General features: G+C 38.2%; 1 protein-coding gene across 3 annotated transcripts in view; it reads left to right on the plus strand.

Annotated features, from left to right (window-relative positions):
* The window catches only part of CDH8 (cadherin 8), a 200962-nt gene that overhangs the window by 162516 nt on the left and 17905 nt on the right, over nucleotides 1–20541 (plus strand). The window contains exon 10 of one of the 3 annotated variants that reach the window (XM_005300574.4): nucleotides 3471–3588. In XM_005300574.4, coding sequence (XP_005300631.1) covers nucleotides 3471–3588 — 118 coding nt within the window. Of the gene's footprint in view, nucleotides 1–3470; nucleotides 3589–16799; nucleotides 16902–20541 lie in introns of those variants that run through there. The other 2 variants (XM_065567256.1, XM_065567257.1) reach the window with 2 other exon arrangements.

The following is a 20541-nucleotide window of genomic DNA, read 5'->3' on the forward strand; positions in this document are numbered from 1 at the left end:
TGTGGCACCTTTGAGACTAACAGAAGTACTGGGAGCATAAGCTTTCGTGGGTCAGAACCTCACTTCTTCAGATGCAAGAAGAAGAAGTCTTGCATCTGAAGAAGTGAGGTTCTGACCCACGAAAGCTTATGCTCCCAGTACTTCTGTTAGTCTCAAAGGTGCCACAGGACCCTCTGTTGCTTTTTACAGATTCAGACTAACACGGCTACCCCTCTGAAACCTGACATATATGCATCAATAAGTCAGAGGTTTTAAAACTATCCTTTATGAACCAATTTTATTCTGTGGAGCTCCTTATTGTGCTGTTCAGAATCATTTGAAAATCCTGTGAGGAAACAGGAGGACGGGTCAATTGTTAATATTACTGCACATATGTTATATGCTGAAGAAAATCCTTTTGTAATGCATACACAGAAAGGAGTAGAGTAAGGTTGCTATGGGAATGCTAACTCCTAAATTCTTGGCTTGTGCTAGTAAAATAACAAATGTAACATTTTATTAATGCTAAGTTTTGACTATATTTTTGTGTGTATTTATAAAAAATAATTGATAACATATGGGTGAGAATAATTTCAATGTAAGGAATACGTTTCACAGGAGATTGAGAAGCATTAAATCTGTGCACAAAAAACAATGTATGTGCCCACAGATTCCACTTCTTAAATATTTCCAATCTAAATAATGACCTGAACTATCTTGCATAGTTTCTGGGATCTGAAAAGTTCATGGCACTATGGTGGCTGGCTAGTGACTTTTAGTTCATTGAAACCCTGGAATAGGAGAGAAATAATTAGAACCAATTCTCCCACATAACACTGGAAAGAACTACAGTTAAGCAACCAGCAAGATATTTAAATTGCATACCCATGTGATAAATTGCATTTATCATGCACACTTGAGCACCTAAATTTCACTCTGCCCACAAATAGATCTCCCCATTATGTCTTCCAATAACATTCTAAACCTCCAAGTTTCAAAAAGTCACAGTTTAAAAAAAAACCCTCGCACAACAATGTTTTGTTTCCTCCAAAAATTGGAATTCCATTCCAGCCTGCACTGCTTTAAGACCCATGATCAGCAATATTCAGTCCTGAGCTAGAAACATGGTCTGATATTTTACAAACCTACAGAGATAGAAATTGGAACTGAACACCTCTGAAAAGGGAAAATCCCATATTTGCAGTGGGACAGGCAACACTTGCTTCTAGCCTTGAAGATCCCCTGATACAATTATTTAATTGGGAGACTTTTTATGTAGTGAAAAACTACTTTAGGTTATTTTATAGGTATTTTTGTTTCCCCTTAACCACTATATATTTGAAGTTATGGCAGCTAAATCTTTGCAAGTGGAGGAATGTAAAAGTTAGGCCTATATATAAAATAAATAAAATTAGCTGAAAGCCTTCGTCAAGTCCAGTGAAGCCACAGTGAGTACTGGAAGAAAATATTAGGAAACTAACAAAGTATACAATTATAAAATGTGCACACCGTCAAATTACAATGTAAGCACATGTGAGAACTATGGCTTATATCACCTAGCTCAGACATACCATTCTCCCTCTCAGTTGTTTGGACCTAGCACCACTCTGCTGCTTGCTGCTGCTTGGGGCCTTCTCTTTTGCGCAAGTCCCAGCAGCACGTCTTCCCCAACTCCTCCGTCCCCTGCCTCTTACTGCTGCGGACACTCTCTCTGCTCTAGGGCCATACGTGAAGACAATGCTCAGTGGTGGGGTAGGTCTGTGTCCTTAGCCCCAAGACGCTTGCAGAGAGCCTTGCCTGTGTACCCAGCCCTGAAAATTGCTGGACTGGAGGAGCATCTCACTTCATTGTGATGGCTCCTCTTGCCACAATCCTGTTACTCTTAAATATATTTGTCTCAGGATGGAGTTTCACATTGTTAGTTGTTATTATGAGGGTTTTGTTTGTTTGTTTGTTTGTTTGTTTGTTTGTTTGTTTGTTTGTTTGTTTTAGGGTCTGATGCTTTTGGCAATAAAGCAATAAGAGAAAAGTTTTATTGACTTCAGTGGAGAAAATTTAAATAATACTCATTAAGTTTCTGATCCTACATAATTGAATCTAACTGCAAAATTCCTATTGAGTTCAAGAGTGCAGTATCAGGCCCTGAGACCTGTGTCTAGGTTCCTATCTCTCCCTCTCTCCACTTCTTCTGATGGGGAAATATTTGGAATCAAGTAAATCTGTCCCAAACTTTAAACCCCATTAAATTCCTCTCCTACTTTTCTGGAAGTGTTCTATTCTTATATTATTCTCCCCTGTCCTTTGCAATCCCATTTGGCCTGGAGGAAGATCAGCAACTGTACCTGCAGTGCTAGCATTCCATATACACCACTGAATATGGATGTTGTGCAGAATAAGTGCAGTTGATTTTCAAATTTTCCTAACTTTGGTATTTAAAAACAACCCTCCCCACCAAACATAGCTAAAATAGCACCATATTCTGGACAATGTGCAAAGCATCCTAAGTTGAATGTGTTAAATCAAACCTAGTTTTGTGGGGATTTTTGCGCAAGAATTGTTAAGCATTTTATTAAAAGAAGAAAAGGTTTTGATTGTTTTTTGCAATTCCATACATTCTGAAATGGCTGGTCAAATTTTATTCTAACTTAAAAACAGAGTATCACTGTTAGGTTGATATTAGACATGCACAATTCCACACAAAAAAGGTACATTTTTAAGAACTTTGTTCAGCTCAGGGGGCAGAGAATGGTGGTGGAGGGAGTTTTATGGCTGGACTGTTCTAAAGGCACATTTCTGTGCAAAGCTATATCAAACCATGAGTAGCCCAGGAGGCACTGTGCCTCAGAGGCTACCATGTATGAGGAAAGGTTACAAAAAATGGGCATGCTTAGTCTTGAGAAAAGAAGACTGCGGGGGCATCTGAAAACAGTCTTCAAATATGTGAAGGGCTGTTATAAAAAGGAATGTGATCAATTTGTTCTCCATATCCACTGAAGGTAGGACAAGAAGTAATGGGCTTAATCTACAGCAAAGGAAATTTAGGTTACATATTAGGAAAATCTTTCTAATTTTAAGGGTAGTTAGGTTCTGGAATATGCTTCCACGGGAGGTTTCGGAAGACCCATCATTGGAGGTTTTTAAGAATATGTGGGACAATCACCTGTTAGAGGTGATCTAGGTTTACTAGGTCCTCCCTTATCACAGTGGGCTGGACTTGATCACTTCTCGAGGTCCCTTCCAGCCCTACATTTCTATAGGATCTGGGCAATCCACATAGAAGTTTAGGTATGTGTATGGGAGGGTTCTTACACTTGTGAAAGTAGAAATCAGAATGTATCCTATATAATAAAAGAATGTCCTTTTCATCAGTGAATGCAAATTTTTCAGTATCTTTATATATATATAGCAGGTTAATTTATAAAACCTGGTGTTGGTGATCAACAGAACTTACGTTGAGGCTGTACATTTTATGTAATCTTTTTCTATTGCAGGTAATTCAGACTGTCAGTGCCATTGACAAAGATGATCCTAAAAATGGACATTTTTTTCTATATAGTCTTCTTCCTGAAATGGTCAACAATCCAAATTTCACCATCAAGAAAAATGAAGGTAAACATAAAACGTATATAGTGTGGCACTGTATAACTTATTTTATTTCTCTTTTGCATTGCTTGGTTGACTTCCATTTACTTTACCAATCTGTCACTTGAGCAATTAGAATGTGGTTTATCTGTGTAATGGTACCATAATTACACATCTATTTCCAATATCTGTACAATAGATAAGAAGAAAACTAAAATGAAAACAGAATTTAGATCCAGAAAATAACTCATTGGGTTACATAAAACTTGAACAGAGGGATTTAATTTGTACTATGCTTCTATTGATTTTGAGATAGCAGAGAGAGACAGAGATTGTAAAATAAATGGTTAAAGCTATGTTGATAAATAAATATTGAACACACATTGGCTCACATCTAGTCAAGAACATCTAACTAAATGTTTACTAAATCCCCAAAGGGAAACACATTTTAAGCCATCTTGGTGTCTGTGTACAGATTCTGAAGTACTAAAGTTAAACGCGTTCTAACTAGGATGAGAAAACTATTCGGTCAGCAAAGTCTTGAAGGGCACTTTGTTTTAGAATTGCTGTTTTATAGCACTTCTGGAAGGGCATAGTCTCATTGTGTAATACTATGGAAGTGGAATTCATTCATGGTGGGGGGGAAAAAAGAAGAAAATTCAATCCATTTTGCTTTTTTTGAGTAATAAATTTAGTCTGATCCTTGTTCTTGGCACACAGCTATACCTGAAGGTCATATAGTGAGAGAGCTGGAAATGATCACAATAATTCTATAAACAGTGCATTCCTAGGTATTTGTATGTCAGATAAGGGTTTTCTTTCTCATAACATTGCATCCTGTATTTCAGTCTCTTATATCATGTTTGTGCAATGATTACGAAGGAAATCAAAATATGCTAGTCAGCCTTGTTAGTATTAATATGAAATTTTATTTGTGTGTATAAAGGAAATATTTAAGCATTTAAGAAGAAAACACCATTTTCATACCAATTGTTATTCTAGCTGTAGCAGCCAGTGAAGTATGTTGGTACTGCTTTGATAAATATGGCCTTATAAAAAATAAATTTCTGAACCTATTTAAAAATATCATGGTTTTCGCTTTTTGGATATGTTTATTGTAGCATTATTCACTCTAAATTTATATATATTCTTATGAATGTATCTTTACAAAGGAAATTAAAGAGTCTTTATAGGACTGTATTCTTAATTAGTACATTCATTATAGAAAATAAAGTGACTAAAAAAACCTTCTTCATAATCCAAAAATCATAGAACACAATTTGAATTAAGTGCCCTAAATATGAAGCTCCCATAAACAGTGAATTACCTTCCACAGCACGACAGAATAAACAAAGGTTTTTACATTTCTTTTTTGGAGTGTAGACTATCCACTCATACCACTAATTAACCTTCCTGCTCCAATCTATTACCCTTTTAATATTCACTCTTACTCCCAACTGAAGTCAATGGCAAAATTCCCATTGACTAGCGTGGGAGAAGGAGTGGAGCCTTAATATTCTTTTTGACATCCCACTCTTGTGTACAATAGAGATACTGTTTTATAATTAACATTTTAATGATAATCATCATAATAAATCCACTACACTTTTTCTTTCTATAACAAATCCACACCCATTAAGGAATAAACGTTCGCAAATTCCATGTGAGGATATATAGTTACATCCATCTTTTTCTGCCTAATAACATTATTCCCTTTAAACATACTTATAACATACACCCTTTAAGCATGTTTTATCAAGACTCTTATGCTGTTTAAAACAGTCCAATTTTTGTCTGCTAGAACAAATCTTCCCTTGTATAGGAAGGATTCTTGCCAAATCCAAAATTGGGATAATATAGCTGAGGCGAGGCAAGGTGTCATGTCACAGAGGATATGTCTATACAGACTCATGTTAGTGGGGTTCAGGCTAGCATGCTAAAAATAGAAGTGTAGACATTGCTTTGGCTCTTGGGTTCTGAAGTCCACCCCCTTCCCTTGGCTTCAGAGCCTGAGCACCAGCATGAGCTGGAAAAAATTTTTAGCATGTTAGTGTGAGCTCCATAAACACAACTCTGTCCACCCAGGCTGCGAAACTCACTCCCAGCATCTATGTGGACAGAGCCATAAAGGCTCCTTACATAGTCAAGCCACTGAATCATCGATGCTTAAGGATGACTTATAAAATGTTCTCTATCTTCACAATCAGCATGACTGATTATGCCTGATGAATTTATTCTATTGTTCCTGTAAAATTCAACTCATTGGTCCAAATTCTGCTTTTGGTATAATAGTGCAAGTCAGGAATAGCTTTGGTGGCTGTTAGAGTATTTCCCGAGCATTACTGAATGTGGAATTAAGCCCAGTGTCTCAGTGACTTCTAAAACTACAAATGCATTTTTTTAAATTATGAAGTTACGACATTGTGTTTTCCTTTCCTTTTCTTTATGCTTATATAATTTCTTTTTGAACAGTTCTTGCCTTTCTCCATACTCTGTGAAGCACAATGCTGTGCAAAACCACCACTTTTCTAGGGTTTTTCTGAAACTGTCTTACTCTCTAATATTGCTTCCTTTGTGCTGCACTGGCATTTTTGGGATTGGCAGACACCTTTGTACTTGAAGGAGCAGTAGTTTTAATTGATCTTTTCTCTTGGCACTAGCACTCAACCAATGCAGTTTGACATCTGTTGTGGAAATCAAAGCTGAGTGGTTTTGTTTCTGACGGGCATATTTTCTGGCCCAAATAATAAAGAAAGGCTACATACTAGTACCGGCTTGAGTTTGTTCTTGTAACATACTTACAAAAACCTCTGACTATCAATTCACTTTAATTCATCCCCTTTGGGCTAATATGCCTTTTAAGCCTTCCAGACTGTCACCAGGTGATCTAACAATTTGTGAGCTGTCTTAACTGTGCTGCACAGGTGACGAGTGATATTCTAATAGGCTAAAACCTGCCTTTACTAAATGTTTTTAATTGACCTTTTGACATAATGTTGGGCCTTCATTTGCACGCCGCAAAACACTTTTCCCCCAACAAGAATACATTATGTGTTACAGAAATTGGCCAGTGTTCCTAGCTACATTCTGTTCCCGTGAAATGATTTACAGGCACCATGACAAGATTTTTTTGTATTTTCTATCTGGTAAATTTGCATATTTACAATCTCTTCCATAGACAAGACATCCTGAAATAACTCACTGGGACCTCTACTGCCTTTTTGATGGCTAGACTAGCAAAGTAATCTTGAACATCATCAGGAACCTCATGCATCTTGCTAAAGCCCATAGAACATCTCTCAGAAAACAATATGCCATGATTTTCTTCCGTTCTATCTGAGCCCAAAACTTCAGTTCCTGTATCTCCTGTGTCACTGAATGGGTTGATAATTTTTAAATTTAGCAAAATGTGCTGCTGCTGGTCACAGAAAACCTACTGAAAGATAGGCTCACTCTCTAGAACTGTGATGCAAGCAGAGTTGATCATTCTGTTAACTGACCAGATGTATTAAACCCTTCTCTCTCCATCAGATTGGGACTTGAAAATCCTACCTAGTTAACACATAATCAGGTCACCCAATCTTATAAACCATATGGCAACATCAGTCCAGGTACCCAACCATGTGAGTCAAGGACAGATCCCATATTTGGCTACCTGGAGCTATATGGCCGCACAGTTGCTAATTATGAGTGAAGTGATTGATTATCTAATTTTTGCATGTCTTTGTATCTGGTTTTGGATGGATGAACGAAATACCGTGAGTAATGCTGTTCTTGCATTACTTCTCACTGCCTCCAAAGCAAGAAATGCTGAAAATAATCTCAGGTGAAAACCTGATTTTGTAAGATGTCCAAGCAAACAAAGATGTTCAGATAGATTTGGATAAACTCTGACAATGTATCTCAACCCTTAGAATGGTTATCCATTTAGGGCCAATCTCTCAACATATAATGGGTCACCACTCACTAATTCTGGCACAGAGGTGGATAACGAAATGCCACCAATTATTTAGGAAACTGAGAAGGAATTTTGTAGCCTTGCGGCACCACTAAACTGAAATGAGACCTGTGAAAATGAGGCTTTGGAATTTGATTTATAGTATTCTGATAAAAGCGTGACATGAAAAATGTAACTAGAAGCCTAGTGCTAGCACATGAACTTTTTCTTGTATTTATAACATAGTATATCATATATAACTTTCTCTTGTATTTATAACATAGTGTATTGTATATGCCATTAAGCAAACCCTGTTCTCATTGTCCCTATTGTTTGATCAGTCAAGAGCAGAGCCTTATGAAAAAAGACAGTTTTCCCACGCATTCAAGTATTGTTTGCAAATGCAAATTGCAATTTTCATTCTAAAACTAGCAAATGTATGTTTGCCATTAACAGATAAAACTTAAAAATTTTCCTCAAATGGCAAATTTGTTGTGTATTGAAAATATGCCCTGGATCAAATAGTCCCCAGATGTCCAGGGCTGCAGAAGCTCTCCTGGCAGAGAAAATGGTACATTTTCACTGCATCAATGAGAGAGTACATAGTGCTAAACTCTGCTGGGACCCATCAAGGGGCAGTAGTGAAGAGAATGGGCAAGATAAGGGAAAACCTGCCCCTCTAAGCACAGAGGGGACCACATTAGGGGCATACATTAATACTCCTGAAAAAGCTCAACAGACATTCCATGCTCTTGATGAGAAGCCCAGAATCTGGACCAAAGTGAATATTGGTGCAGGTGTAGTGAATAAAACCAAGAGTATATATTTATTTACTTTGCTTTTAAATTGAAGCATCATATGTACTCTAATGAGAAACCTTTCTGTGGTGTAGCTTATTCCTAGTAAAATTAAATGTTATAAATGTCATTCTCAATTTCTGGGTAGCCTGGGTACAATACTTATTATATATATAATCAATATTGTATCTAGACTCTCACACTTATGACTACATGCACCATTTTCTCTGCTCACACACACACACACACACACACACACTTATCAATGTGTGTGTCTGTACATGTACATAATATTTTCCAAAATATTCATGCTTAAAAGTGCAATATTTTGCTCCTTGGATTGAACAATTTTAATCTGTCAGTTATTTCCTCAGTGGGGTGACTTGAAACTGGTAGGCAATGTGCCATGTGGTTAAAGTAAGATAGCCTGTTGTTATAATCATACCGTATATATCACCCAAGCACTAGTTGGATTACATGACATCCTATGCTTGAATTACTCACCTTATTTAAAATTTGCTTTCCAAATCACCTCCTTTCCATTTATAAGCAATTGTTTCCAAACTATATGAATGATCTGAAAAAAGTATGCAACACCTTTGGGGATTGTTTCCCCTCATTTTACTGTCCAAAATGAAAATGCTAAAAGCCAATGTCCAGAACATATATGAAATCAGAAAATGTTTCTGTTAACTCTCTGCCTTCAGTTTTATAAAAACAAAAAGAGAAAAATATATAAATATTCCAATTGTCAGATATTTTCTTTAGCAGCATCTCTCACATGCATACTCACAGGGTAATCTATGGCAAAATAGCTTTTGCTCCCACCATAGTAACTCTGGTTGTGCTAATACAGGATTCTGTCACTGAGTATCATGCTCCCTTTCCTTTCCTTGGTTGGTCTGTCTGTCTGTCATCGCCTTTAAAAGTCCCTACTGTGTTTTTGATTGATGTTCATATACAGATAGATATAGATAGATAGATATAAGATATAGATAGCTTGGAGAGTTAAAATATGTTAGCTGAATGCTCTTCCTTTGCTCTGCCCAGTTTGAAAGACAACCTCTAGTACAAATTGCTTTACCAACGACACCATTAAACCCATCACTGCCTATGGATGTACAATGCATGTCCAGAATGTGAGCACTCCTATTGTCTTATGCACATGTGCTATAAATCCTCATATTCCATTGCCATTTCATGCAGTGTTACATGAGCATCAGGAATCTTTGTGGCCAGCTGTCATCCACCCTGGCTCAGATTTCATTTAACAGTGGCAGTTCTCCAGGGGAAGCACATGCTTCCATATTTCTAATGTGTTTAACTATTATACTCATTTTTATCCATAGTAATTAAGGTGGTTTGCATATTTTTCAAAGTGCATTTCTGAAATGTACCAAATCACATCTGAAGTCATGCTTTTATTTAAAAATCACTGATGTGATTGCAAAGCAGTTACTGCAAGTCCTGATGCCTATAAGTAAACATTTTGCCACCCTATCTACAGCACTGGCAGTGTGTACATGCACTTAAAATATGAGTTGAATTTTATTAATGAAAAAAAATAAATTGCTAAGCCCTAGAAAGGCCACTGGTCAGAATTTCTTTAATTGCTATGGGCACCATTATGATATCTCAAATCAATGGGTCTACTTGCATAATGAGGTGCTAGTCGCTGGGCAGATGCCAGTATTTGGCCCTAAGTAGACTGGATGCTTATGTATTTAAATAATTGAACATCTGAAAATACTTCATGGACATCAGGGTTATTGGGTAACATGTGTGAGACAATCTGCCACCCACTGACAGAAGTGGCACCTTCCTCCAAAAACACAAATCGTGGCAGTGTCTGGGCCTAGGCCTATAAATCATGTTATCAATATCATATTAGTAATGTTGTACCGGATTAAAAGTAGAGATGATCAAAATTTGGAACTTCCATCAACTTCATTTTGTCCCAAATCAGGCCAAAAAGTCAAAAACTCAGAATTTTTCGCAAAACATTCCAAAAATACTTCATTTTAATCTTATCAAAATGATACATTTTGATAAGGTTGAAACATTTCATTTCAAGAAGGTTAAACCATTTTGTTTCAACTTTATTATTTTGACATTTGTATTATAATATAAATGTCAAAATGATTAGTCAAAATTAAATGTTATGACCTTATCGAAACAAAAGGTTTCACTAATTTCCTGCAAATAATCAATAGAATAGATATGTTCTCATGAAACTTTTCAATTTAATCAAATCAGCATTTTCTGACCAGTTCTAGTTAAAAGATTATATTCTAGGTATAGGTCTACAGATTCACAAAATTCAGATTTTGAGCCAGAAGATTTGCAAAATTCAGGGGTGTTTAGATTTCGGTGATTTTTCATGGTCAACTCTTTTAAAAAAAAAGGGTTGGGGGGAGGCCTAGCTTTGTGAGTTGTACTTTGCGCCAGTGCAGGGGAGAAAAGAAGAAGTAAGCACCCTGGGTCTAGAGTCACACAGGTAAGCAGATATTGCCACCATCTTACTCTTAACCACCACTGTAGCAGGTGGGTGGAGTGTGGTCAGTGCTAGACTGGGAATGTGGATGATGCCTAAGCTCTGCCCCTCAACGTGTCAAAAAGTGGAAGGTAGCCAGTACAGAGGGTGTGGTAATTTGCTGCCTATCAAAACCAGCAGAAAATTATTGTCTCTGGAACAAGAAAAAGACTGGGAGGAACTTGAGTTTCAGGGGTGTCTTTGAGGGATGACATTTGTAAAGTCTCGAAAAGGTTCACTTGTAGAAATGGACATGGAGAATGGAGTGGAGTTATCTGTTTGTTCTGCATTGGTTCACCCATTCTTAGTCCCTAGATGATTGATCTGATGGGAATGGCCAGGGATCAGTTGCTGTGGTGGACATTTTCATTCTTAGCACTAAGTAGGCAATTAGACTTAAACCTATTCAGTCATATAACTGAAGAAGTTCTGAAACATGACGCCATCCTGCAAGTGTGTTGGATGTGTTTGTTGCTCCATGAGATGAACAGCAACATGATGGCACATGATGTTTCTTTGTATTGATGATGAGTGAGGGATCAGGAACATCTGATTTGATTTTGTTTTTTTCATAGTGTTCACGCTCTTCTTGACGATTACTCTAAATCAGAGACAGGCCACTAGGGTTTCAAGTAAATGATTTTTCCCCCTTTTTTTACAAAGGAGTCTCTGTTACACTGCAGAAATGCCAAGAGGTCCCATATTGCTAGACACTGTACAAATACACTTGTGTTTCAGTGTCCGTTGTGTTGTCTTATATTGTAATGTAAATAACATATTTCACTTTTTAGAACATGCTGCTTTGCATGTGCACCATCTACTTAGAACCCCAGTAACAATGAAAAGCCAGCATTTGTTTCTTTCACTCAGCATATATCCTTCATGTCTGAGACCTTCCTTCTTCCCTTTTCCTATCCTCCTCTACTACCTCATCTATAAGCTATTTTCTGTAATGCCCCCATGCTGTCACCTGAGTGATATTTGAATGGGCTGTCTTGTAGAGAAGAAGTTTCCATTATTGTCTGTAGTGAGGACTACAGAAATACAGGGGGAAACCTGCATTTTCCCAGTGCCACCACTGTAGCAAAGTGTATATTGGGCATGTAATCCCTCCACGTTGGACATTTAATCTTGTTCTGCTTCTTCCACCAATACCTGGTGCTCTGCCACCTGCCCCATCTTTCTTTTCACGTGTAGGCAGTTACTCTTTCCAGGCTCACCTCTCATTAGAGCCACGGAACAGGTGAGGACTGCGTGCAATTTCTTCTTCAAACATATCTTTTAACGCTACCTGGCTGCTGTCTACGCTTTCTTTCAATGATTGATGCAGCTTTTGCCACCTCTGTAGGCTGAAGAGGTGGCCTCCTTTTGGCAGCTTGACAATGAACTTCCTCTGTTCTAGCTGAAACCCAATGCCAGAGAACAGGACCAGATCCACAAATTCTAACACAGCTACCAACCTCCTCCACATTTTGACCATGCTGTCTATTCTGTCCAGCTGAAACCTTATTCACTCCTCTCCTGTATTCAGGATGCAGGGCTCCAGCCAGACAGATCCCCTCTCTCCTCCGCCATAAGCCAGATGTGATCAATCAAGTCTTCATTGGACCGGATAGGCCAACCTGATGTTCCAGCCAGCAAGGAGGGGGCCACCTGGTAAGCTGATTGTCCTCTTTTAGGCATCCTTAGGCTCTTCTTCAGCTGTGCTGTGGTTTGGGGTTTTTTTTGTTTTGTTTTGTTTTTATTATTATTATTTTTCCTGCTCTTTTTTAGCTAGCAAAGTGCATCTACTGGAGCATTTTTGTTCCAGATACTCTTTTAACCTTTTCAGTCCTGTCTTCATCCTATCTCTGTTGTGTTGGCTTCTCCATCACCCCCACAGATGAAAGTATCCAGCCAATAGTCAGGGAATCCATATACTCAAATGGAGGGCTCACTTCCACAGCATCATATCCCTCCTGAGAGAGCCCTTTTTTCCACGTGAATTATCAGTCACAATGACAGTTTATTTCAGAACATTTATGTGAACATGAACCAGTACAAGCAAATATGAAAGGAGAGCAATAAAGGAAGGGATAATATTGTATATGTACAGCATGCCATTATGCATACATGATCATAAAAGGCTTTTACTTCACTTATTTATAATTTATGATTTGTGCTGCTAGCAACATAATGTTGACAAGGAGTCAATTATGTTTCATTTTATAAATCAAACTAATTAAGAACCAGATGCAGTCTAAGTGAAAAAGATCTGAGGTCAGTGTTGAGCATCAAATGCACTACAATGGAAAACATTGCGAATTTTCCTGCTGTAGTGTTTGCCAGATCTAATAGTTTAATATAGTTTTATTTCTTTTTCCAATAATTATTTCATTAACTTGTCAATAGAAGTACAGTAAAGTAAGTAACAGTGGCATCATTTTAAAACAGCACATAAGGGAAAAAAAGATTAAGAAAACAAAACAGAAAAAAAAACGGGCCAGGCAATCACCATGAAAGAATAAATACATCTTAGCAAAGAAAATCTGGAATGCAGATAAAATACCAGGTAGACACATAGAGATAAGAACATTAAATTAAATTAAATTAAATTAAAGCTTCAGTCTGACATAATTTCAGCTAAACAATGGACCTCGGGCCTTGATGGTAGCAAGTGTGCTAATTTCACATCCAGGAGCATCTCGGCAATAAAGGAATCCAAAGTTGGATCCCTCAGAAATTTTAGAAGTGTTTTCAGATGTACAGCAATGTCTTGATAGTATGTAGTACCTTGTAGGATCTCAAAGTGCTTTACAAACATAAATTAATGAAGCCTCAGCACATACATGATAATTTGGTGAGAGGACTTAAATGTTTCCTTCATCATGTTTATTTTCTGTATCATTTCAGTTTCCACTTGTCTTTTAATGGGAGGCCAACGTGTAGTCAAACATAGCAGCAATATTGTATCTCTTAACCAAAAGTTCCTCAGTTCACACAAACTATTAAACTATATTCTACCCCTCATACATACACATTTCCTCCCATTTTGTCACTTTAATATAATCATTAATCATGATTAAAATAAAGAAAGTGAGCAAAAGAAAACCAGAGAAAAATAAACCTTAACATTTATAGGCGTTTCGAGAGATGATTCCTCTTTCTTATCTGGCAACATCTGCTTGGACACTTGTAGGTTTGTCTGTGTTTCAGATTTTTGTGTATCCTGATAGTATCTTTCTGATGTCTAAACCAATGAACTTATCTATAAATAAGCAAACTTTAGTGACAGTAACTCTACTTGTCCTCCTGTTCCTTCCTTGTTACAAATTGCTTAAGTGTTCTGTCACATGTTGGTTCGGCTGTGCATGCAGATTAGTGTGCTGACTGTTTATGCAAAATGCTAAGACTTATAAAATAAATTGTCTTTCAATAATAAAGACAGTGGGCCATATTCTCCTTGAAAACAGCATGGGAACTTCACTGTATAGGTTTGGGGCTTAGAATCAGTGTATTTGAGAGGAAAACTTTTCACAATCTGTTCCTCACCATTATTTGTCAGGTTTGCCAGTCTCATTCGGTTGTTGTGCATGGTGGAGTATTTCTACTCTAACATCTGATAGTTTGCACCAGAAGTATAAGGTGTTTATAAAGGGGGAATGTTCTTCCAAGAAGAAGATCTCTGCATCTCTCCAATTGTAGCTTTACAATGTTCACAATGTACTGGATCACCACGTCTCATTCAGAACTCAACCTATATGGGAGCAAAAGAAAGAAACTATTCCCGCACAACTTTCACAGGTTGTTGCTTCCTGCCTCGAATCATGTATATAAGCAGAGTGGCTATCTTTGCCTTGGCTTCTTTTACCAAATGTACATCAGAGCACTTGGACATATTTTTTCCAGATTTTCAGGAGAGAGTCTTCTGCAAACATGTAGCTTAGATGCCTCTGTCAGAATATAAGATGCTTCTGGTTTCTTATTTGGAATGAATCCCTCCACATTTTCTGCACTCAAAAGCAGATCCCTTAGTAGAGGTACTCATGGACAATATGGTTTCTATCCATGCTGGATATTTTGTTAAGTGGCATTTATTCACTGAGTAGGAGGAATAATGTCTCAGAAGTGGAGGTGTTGGTAGGAGGGGAAATCGCCATTGATTTTTGTCCCTAATCTGGTCACAGGTCAGGACAAACATGATATTTTAACAAACGCTCCCTACCCTCTCCCCAACCTCGTTATTGGCTGGGGGAGTGTGTGCATGTGTTTGGTTTTGTAGTTTTGAGCAGCTAATTGGCAATTATTGCATAAGTCCATTTTTAGTCACTGGTTTTGCATTTTATTTTGTAAGGTTTCTGCATACCTGGTCTGTTTTAATCATCCTCCAATGGCTGTCAGGAAGAATATCAATTAATTCTTCTACCCCCTCAGTTGTATTTTTGTCTCTTCTAACCACTGGGTCTCAGTAGATGAGAATTAGCGGATATTCCCACTGCCTGAAGTTGTAGTACAGTTAAACAGATAAATACACCTCTTCTAGGGAGAGAATCTGGTTTGCAGACAACATACAGTGTAAAGCAAGACTATGGGGTTGGTTTACATAGATTGTACCTCCCATACAGTGCCAAGTATACAAGTGGTGTTGAGGAAGTAATAAATTATCATTTGAAGTACAGAGAGGCAAGGTGGGTGAGATAATATCTTTTATCAGACCAGCGTCTGTTGGCAAGAGAGACAAGTTTTTGAGCTTACACGGAGCTCCTCTTCTTATCCATTTGAAATACAGTAATTCTTCCTAGCCAGATGACCATTCCATCAATCTTAATGTGAACACTTTCTGTGCTGCAGAGACTGGCTGGCTGTGGGGAGGGTGTCAAATATATCCCTAAAAACCTGAATCCCTCCTCACTAGTCATAAGCAAGCAAATTTCATTCACAGACATAGTGGATTCCTCTGGCCATAACAGACACAGCGGCATGTGTATGCATAAAATACAATGCGGTATGAGTCTCCAACCTGTACCTAATTGTTAAAATTCAACTTATCAGGGTTAGTATTCTCTCAAGCAACCACATTTCTGCTAGTCACTCTTTTCATGAGTAATTATTATTATTTTCTATCATGGTAGCACCTAAAGGGCAACCAGGTCTGGTCCCCGTATTGTGAGATAAATGACAATCCCTACTTCAAAGAATTTATAGCCTAGAAGACAAGGCATGATAGGTGGATGAGACAAATTCGCAGGCCAGGCTTGGGGTTGGGGAGCCAGGGTAACATAATAGGAGATGAGCAGTTCCAGCCAGTTTAGGTGTATTCAGATGCCAGTTTTTGGTATGAATTACAGAAAAGGTGAATTTTGAGGAGGGATTTGGAGGGGAACAAAATGCTGATTGTATAGATTTAGACTGGGGGCTATTTCCACTCATAAGGGCCAGGATAGGAGAAAGCACGAAAATGCTTGTTGGAGAAGCGATACATTGGGAGACTGTGGCTTACATTATTGGTAGAGTGAAGATGGGAGTCAGCCTTAAGATAACAAGTCAGATAGGTAGGGTGGGACTAAGTTATGAAGGGAATTGGAGGAAAAGACAAAAGGGTTGTATTTGGTGCTGTGGAAACAGGGGAGCCAATTGAGGAGGAGGATGGTCAGAAGGATAAGCCAGGAGGAAGATCTGGCTCTCGTATTTTGAATTGATGGGGACCAGGGATGCAAGACTGAGATCAGGAGGAGTTTCAATGAGAATACTACCATGTGGTGCTTATGACCATCTCAGTAAAATTGGCAAGATTGTAGGCCATTGAGTGCTGTGATACAGCAGGGCCAGGGAGGAGTGGGAGAGGGGAGATATATAAGCTCTAGGCTAATTAAGGTGTGGTTCCCTGTAGACTAGGGAGGGTTGCTACAGGTTAATTGGAGCACTTGTAGTCAATTAAGGCCTTGTCAGGAACCTAATAAAAAAACCCTGCTTCAGGCAGTTAGTGTGCGTGAGGAAGGAGAGAGGACTGGAGTTTGGAGGTGTGTTGCTGAGACCTGAAAGACCAGAGAACCGAAGGAAGGGAGACTCCCTCTCCTAGCATTAAGGACTGAGGGTAACCCTACCCAAGGGGGAAGAGGGCAAGAAACCTGCAGAGTTTGAGAGGGGCTGGGGCTCAGAGTGAGGAACAAACCCAGACCCCTCCCCCGCTTCCCTCCTCTACCACCTTCCCTGGCCACTAGCGGGGCCCTTGGCACCCAGGAGCAGGGGCAAGGGGTGGCATCTTAGCCCCCCTGCCAAGAAAAGTGTGGGACCCACCATATCAACATCAGCCATTTTATCACAGTGCTTATAGAATTTTCAGGCTGTTCAAGAGAAAAATCAGGTGGTCACTTGAGCAATCTTTTCTGATATTTGCACATTTAGGCAGATTTTTGCCTGTCTCACACATGGGAGCTGGTTATTTTTTTCCTTAGGATATAACTAATGACTTGGTGGTTTTATATGGTTTTCACCTAAAACCAGGTAGAATTTGATGATTTTTTCTGAGTTTCTCTTGGAGACTTTGGTTCAACCTAACCCTAAACTCAAAGCAAAATATAGGAGGTGGTAACTCATAAGAACTGAAATAAAAATGTTTTGTTGTGAACTGCCATGCCTAAGTTTCACTCTAAGGATTCTAGGTGCTACAACCATACAAATAATAAACAATAATCTTTGATGTAGCCATTTTCTATCCATCTATAACTGACATGGAAGTCATTCCAGTAGAACTTTAAACCTTATTACTTGTGAGCAAGCCTCACTCCAAAGGATGGCTTGCAATTATGGAACTGGACTGGGATTTAGAGTGTTTTTCCCTAGAAATGCTACAAGCTTCTTATCTGGCTTTGGATAAGTCACTTAATCATGGTGTGTGTGTCATTTCCCCATATATAGAATACTCATCTCCCAGAAGGGCTGTATGGGTACATTTTTTTTAATGTGTGCTTAGTGCTCAGATGATGATGGGGACCATAACAGCCTATAAATCAATAAAAATTGTGATTTTTCGTAAGAGCCACAAACGAAATCCCTAACTACCCTTTGATTCTTTAGAAAATTCTCGTAAAAATAAATAAGTAAATGCTTCTAGGTCTCAACCAAGTGAACTACATGGAGGGACTAGTCTCAAGAAATACTGTTGTTCTCGCTGGTGGGTATAACTCATACCAGCAAGTTCTCCAATTCCTTGTTCATCTGGATGCAATCTTTGTGCTGATCTCTAGTATTAAAAAATAACGGAGGGTAGTTTGGGGATGGATACCACACTTCAGATATCACTCTGCATCTGCTTAGTCTATTCCAGAAGTGGTACTAGTCCCATTTCTCTAGTAACATCTCAAATTTTAAATCAGTAAAGATTCCAGTCGATTTTTTTCATGAAAAATCCACACTCTTCTTTTGTGCTTCTCTCATGATTGTCTCCTGACACACAGAAAGCTACCAGCAAATACGCCTTTCCTTTTTTGTTTGTTTGTTGTTGAGAATTCTATGGCCTTCTTTCTATCAGAAGAAGTTCCTTCAGAAAACTTTGTATAAAGAATTCTTACACTCATCTTCTTCTGGGATTCCTTTAGTCTGGCCTTCTGATCTTCTAGTTCATCCAGTAAGGAAACTGATATCTTTCTCAGAGTACCTAACATTCTCCTTCAGAATTTCTCATGCTATTCCAAGTTTATTTCCCTCTGCTCTTCTGATTCACTGCTCAGCTAATTCAGCCTTCTTGCCGTGATCGAAATTATTTGTTGGATTATTGTTAAAATCTTCTCATGTCCCTAATCTGGGCCAATAGAATCACTTGAGATTCTTATTATTTTTAATAGTTTTACTATGCTCGTCTCACCTTGTATTATCACAGCTACTGTCTGTACTGTTACAGATTCTTCATCCATGAATTACAGATGATAGAGGGAGAAAATCCAGTGTGGCAAGCAAGATATATGGCTACCAGTAACACTAGTGCAGGCTGTGCCCCAGAGATTTAGAGGTCAGAACAGCAACTGCAAAAATGTACTTAATTTCCATAAACAATTGAGGCATCTCACTGGCCAATTGTGGCACAAATCTAAAATTCTGTGCAATTCCGAAAAAGGGACAATTTACCCAGAAGCCGCAAAATCAATGGAGTGAGACCCCTTAGGAAAGAGGCAGTGGGAAGGATTCCATATTTGATTTCTGCCTCACGTGTTCTTGGCTTGGTACAAAAGTGATTCATAACTAACTAACTAAATAAATAAATAGCCTTTTTGTTTCCTCTCACACACAAATGAATTGTACCTGCCAAGTATTTCAGTTTTTGTAAAACTGTTCAGCACTTTATCTGCCAGTTTTGATAGTGGTGCAAATTAGTTTGCATGCCTATAGCATTTACATGGCTTAGTCATCAGGTTTGAAATAACTATACTGCCCAGAAGCAAAGTGTCATATGCTGACAACCCTTCATCTTTCCAAGCTAGATATGTTGGGATCCATGACCTTAATGTGTGTGGGTCTTCCAGTTATGACCTTTGTCCATACTGCACATACATTAAGGAGTATTTATACACCTCAATATCTCAGACTTTAAAATTTTAAAAGCAAATATAACACATTATGTCACTAGTTTATATTATGGATTACATTTAAAAATATATGTAAGAGCATGTTTTTGCAGTCACACACACACCTTAGTCTCACGGAAATCAAATGGACTTTTGCATTTTGAAAGACTGCAGGATCAGACACTGTTGAAACCAAAGACACAATTTTTGAGTTGCAGCAGCTCCAAGGAAATTTCAAGTGATATTTTTTTTTCTTAAAATGTCTCATAATTTAAGCCACATTTAGCTTGGAATGATCTTTGGCAAAGAGTATGCGTGCTAAAAAATTTCTCATAGCAAGTTACAGCTGAGTTATAAACCCCTGAAAATAAGAGTTTGTAATGGAAGTGCTGACAGAACCTTTATTACAACAGTACCAACAGGCACTTCTCCGATAAATTCTAGTCACTTTTTATAGTAAGGTGGCCACTATCTCAAAGTGCACATTATAAGAATTAATGGTACGGCAGTACTAAAATACCATGGCCTATATTTGCCCTTTTAAATGTTCTAATAGAAATTTGATATGGTTGATATGGTTGATCCCAGGTCAACTCTATTGGAGTGCTGTATGATCTGTTGGTAAATCATTTAAAATTCTATATGTGTGTAGAGTCAGCATCTGTGTGAACAAGGGTATGTCTACACTGCAAGGAAAAACCACTGGCACAAAGTCTTGAGCTTGGGTCAATTGGCTCAGCCTGCAGAGTTAAAAATAGCAGCATAGACATTCCCTCGGCTGGAGTCCAGGCTCTGAAACCCGGTGAGGGGGAACAGTCTCAGAGTCTGAGCTCTTCTGAGTAGGTATGTCTACCCTGTTATTTTTAGCCCCACAGCCTGAGTCCTGCAAAGCCCTGTCACATAGGTTTTTCTTTGCAGTGTAGACATATCCTAAGAGTCATTTCAGCATTGACAGTGAGATGCTAAGTTATTTGTCTAATATTTGATTAATGCCAATATAAAAAATTCCTGATCCTTAAGCTCCCCATATGCACCTTTTATAAATGGATATATTTTAAATTGTCTCTGGTTTTATTTTATTTTTTCATAGCATGGGGTTCAAATTTTTTAGTTCCATTTGATTTTTAGAAAGCAAGAGTAATTTCATATTTTCTCATGGTTTTGATTTAAGCT

This window comes from Chrysemys picta, chromosome 14, assembly GCF_011386835.1.
Source record: "Chrysemys picta bellii isolate R12L10 chromosome 14, ASM1138683v2, whole genome shotgun sequence".
Taxonomy (NCBI): domain Eukaryota; kingdom Metazoa; phylum Chordata; order Testudines; family Emydidae; genus Chrysemys; species Chrysemys picta.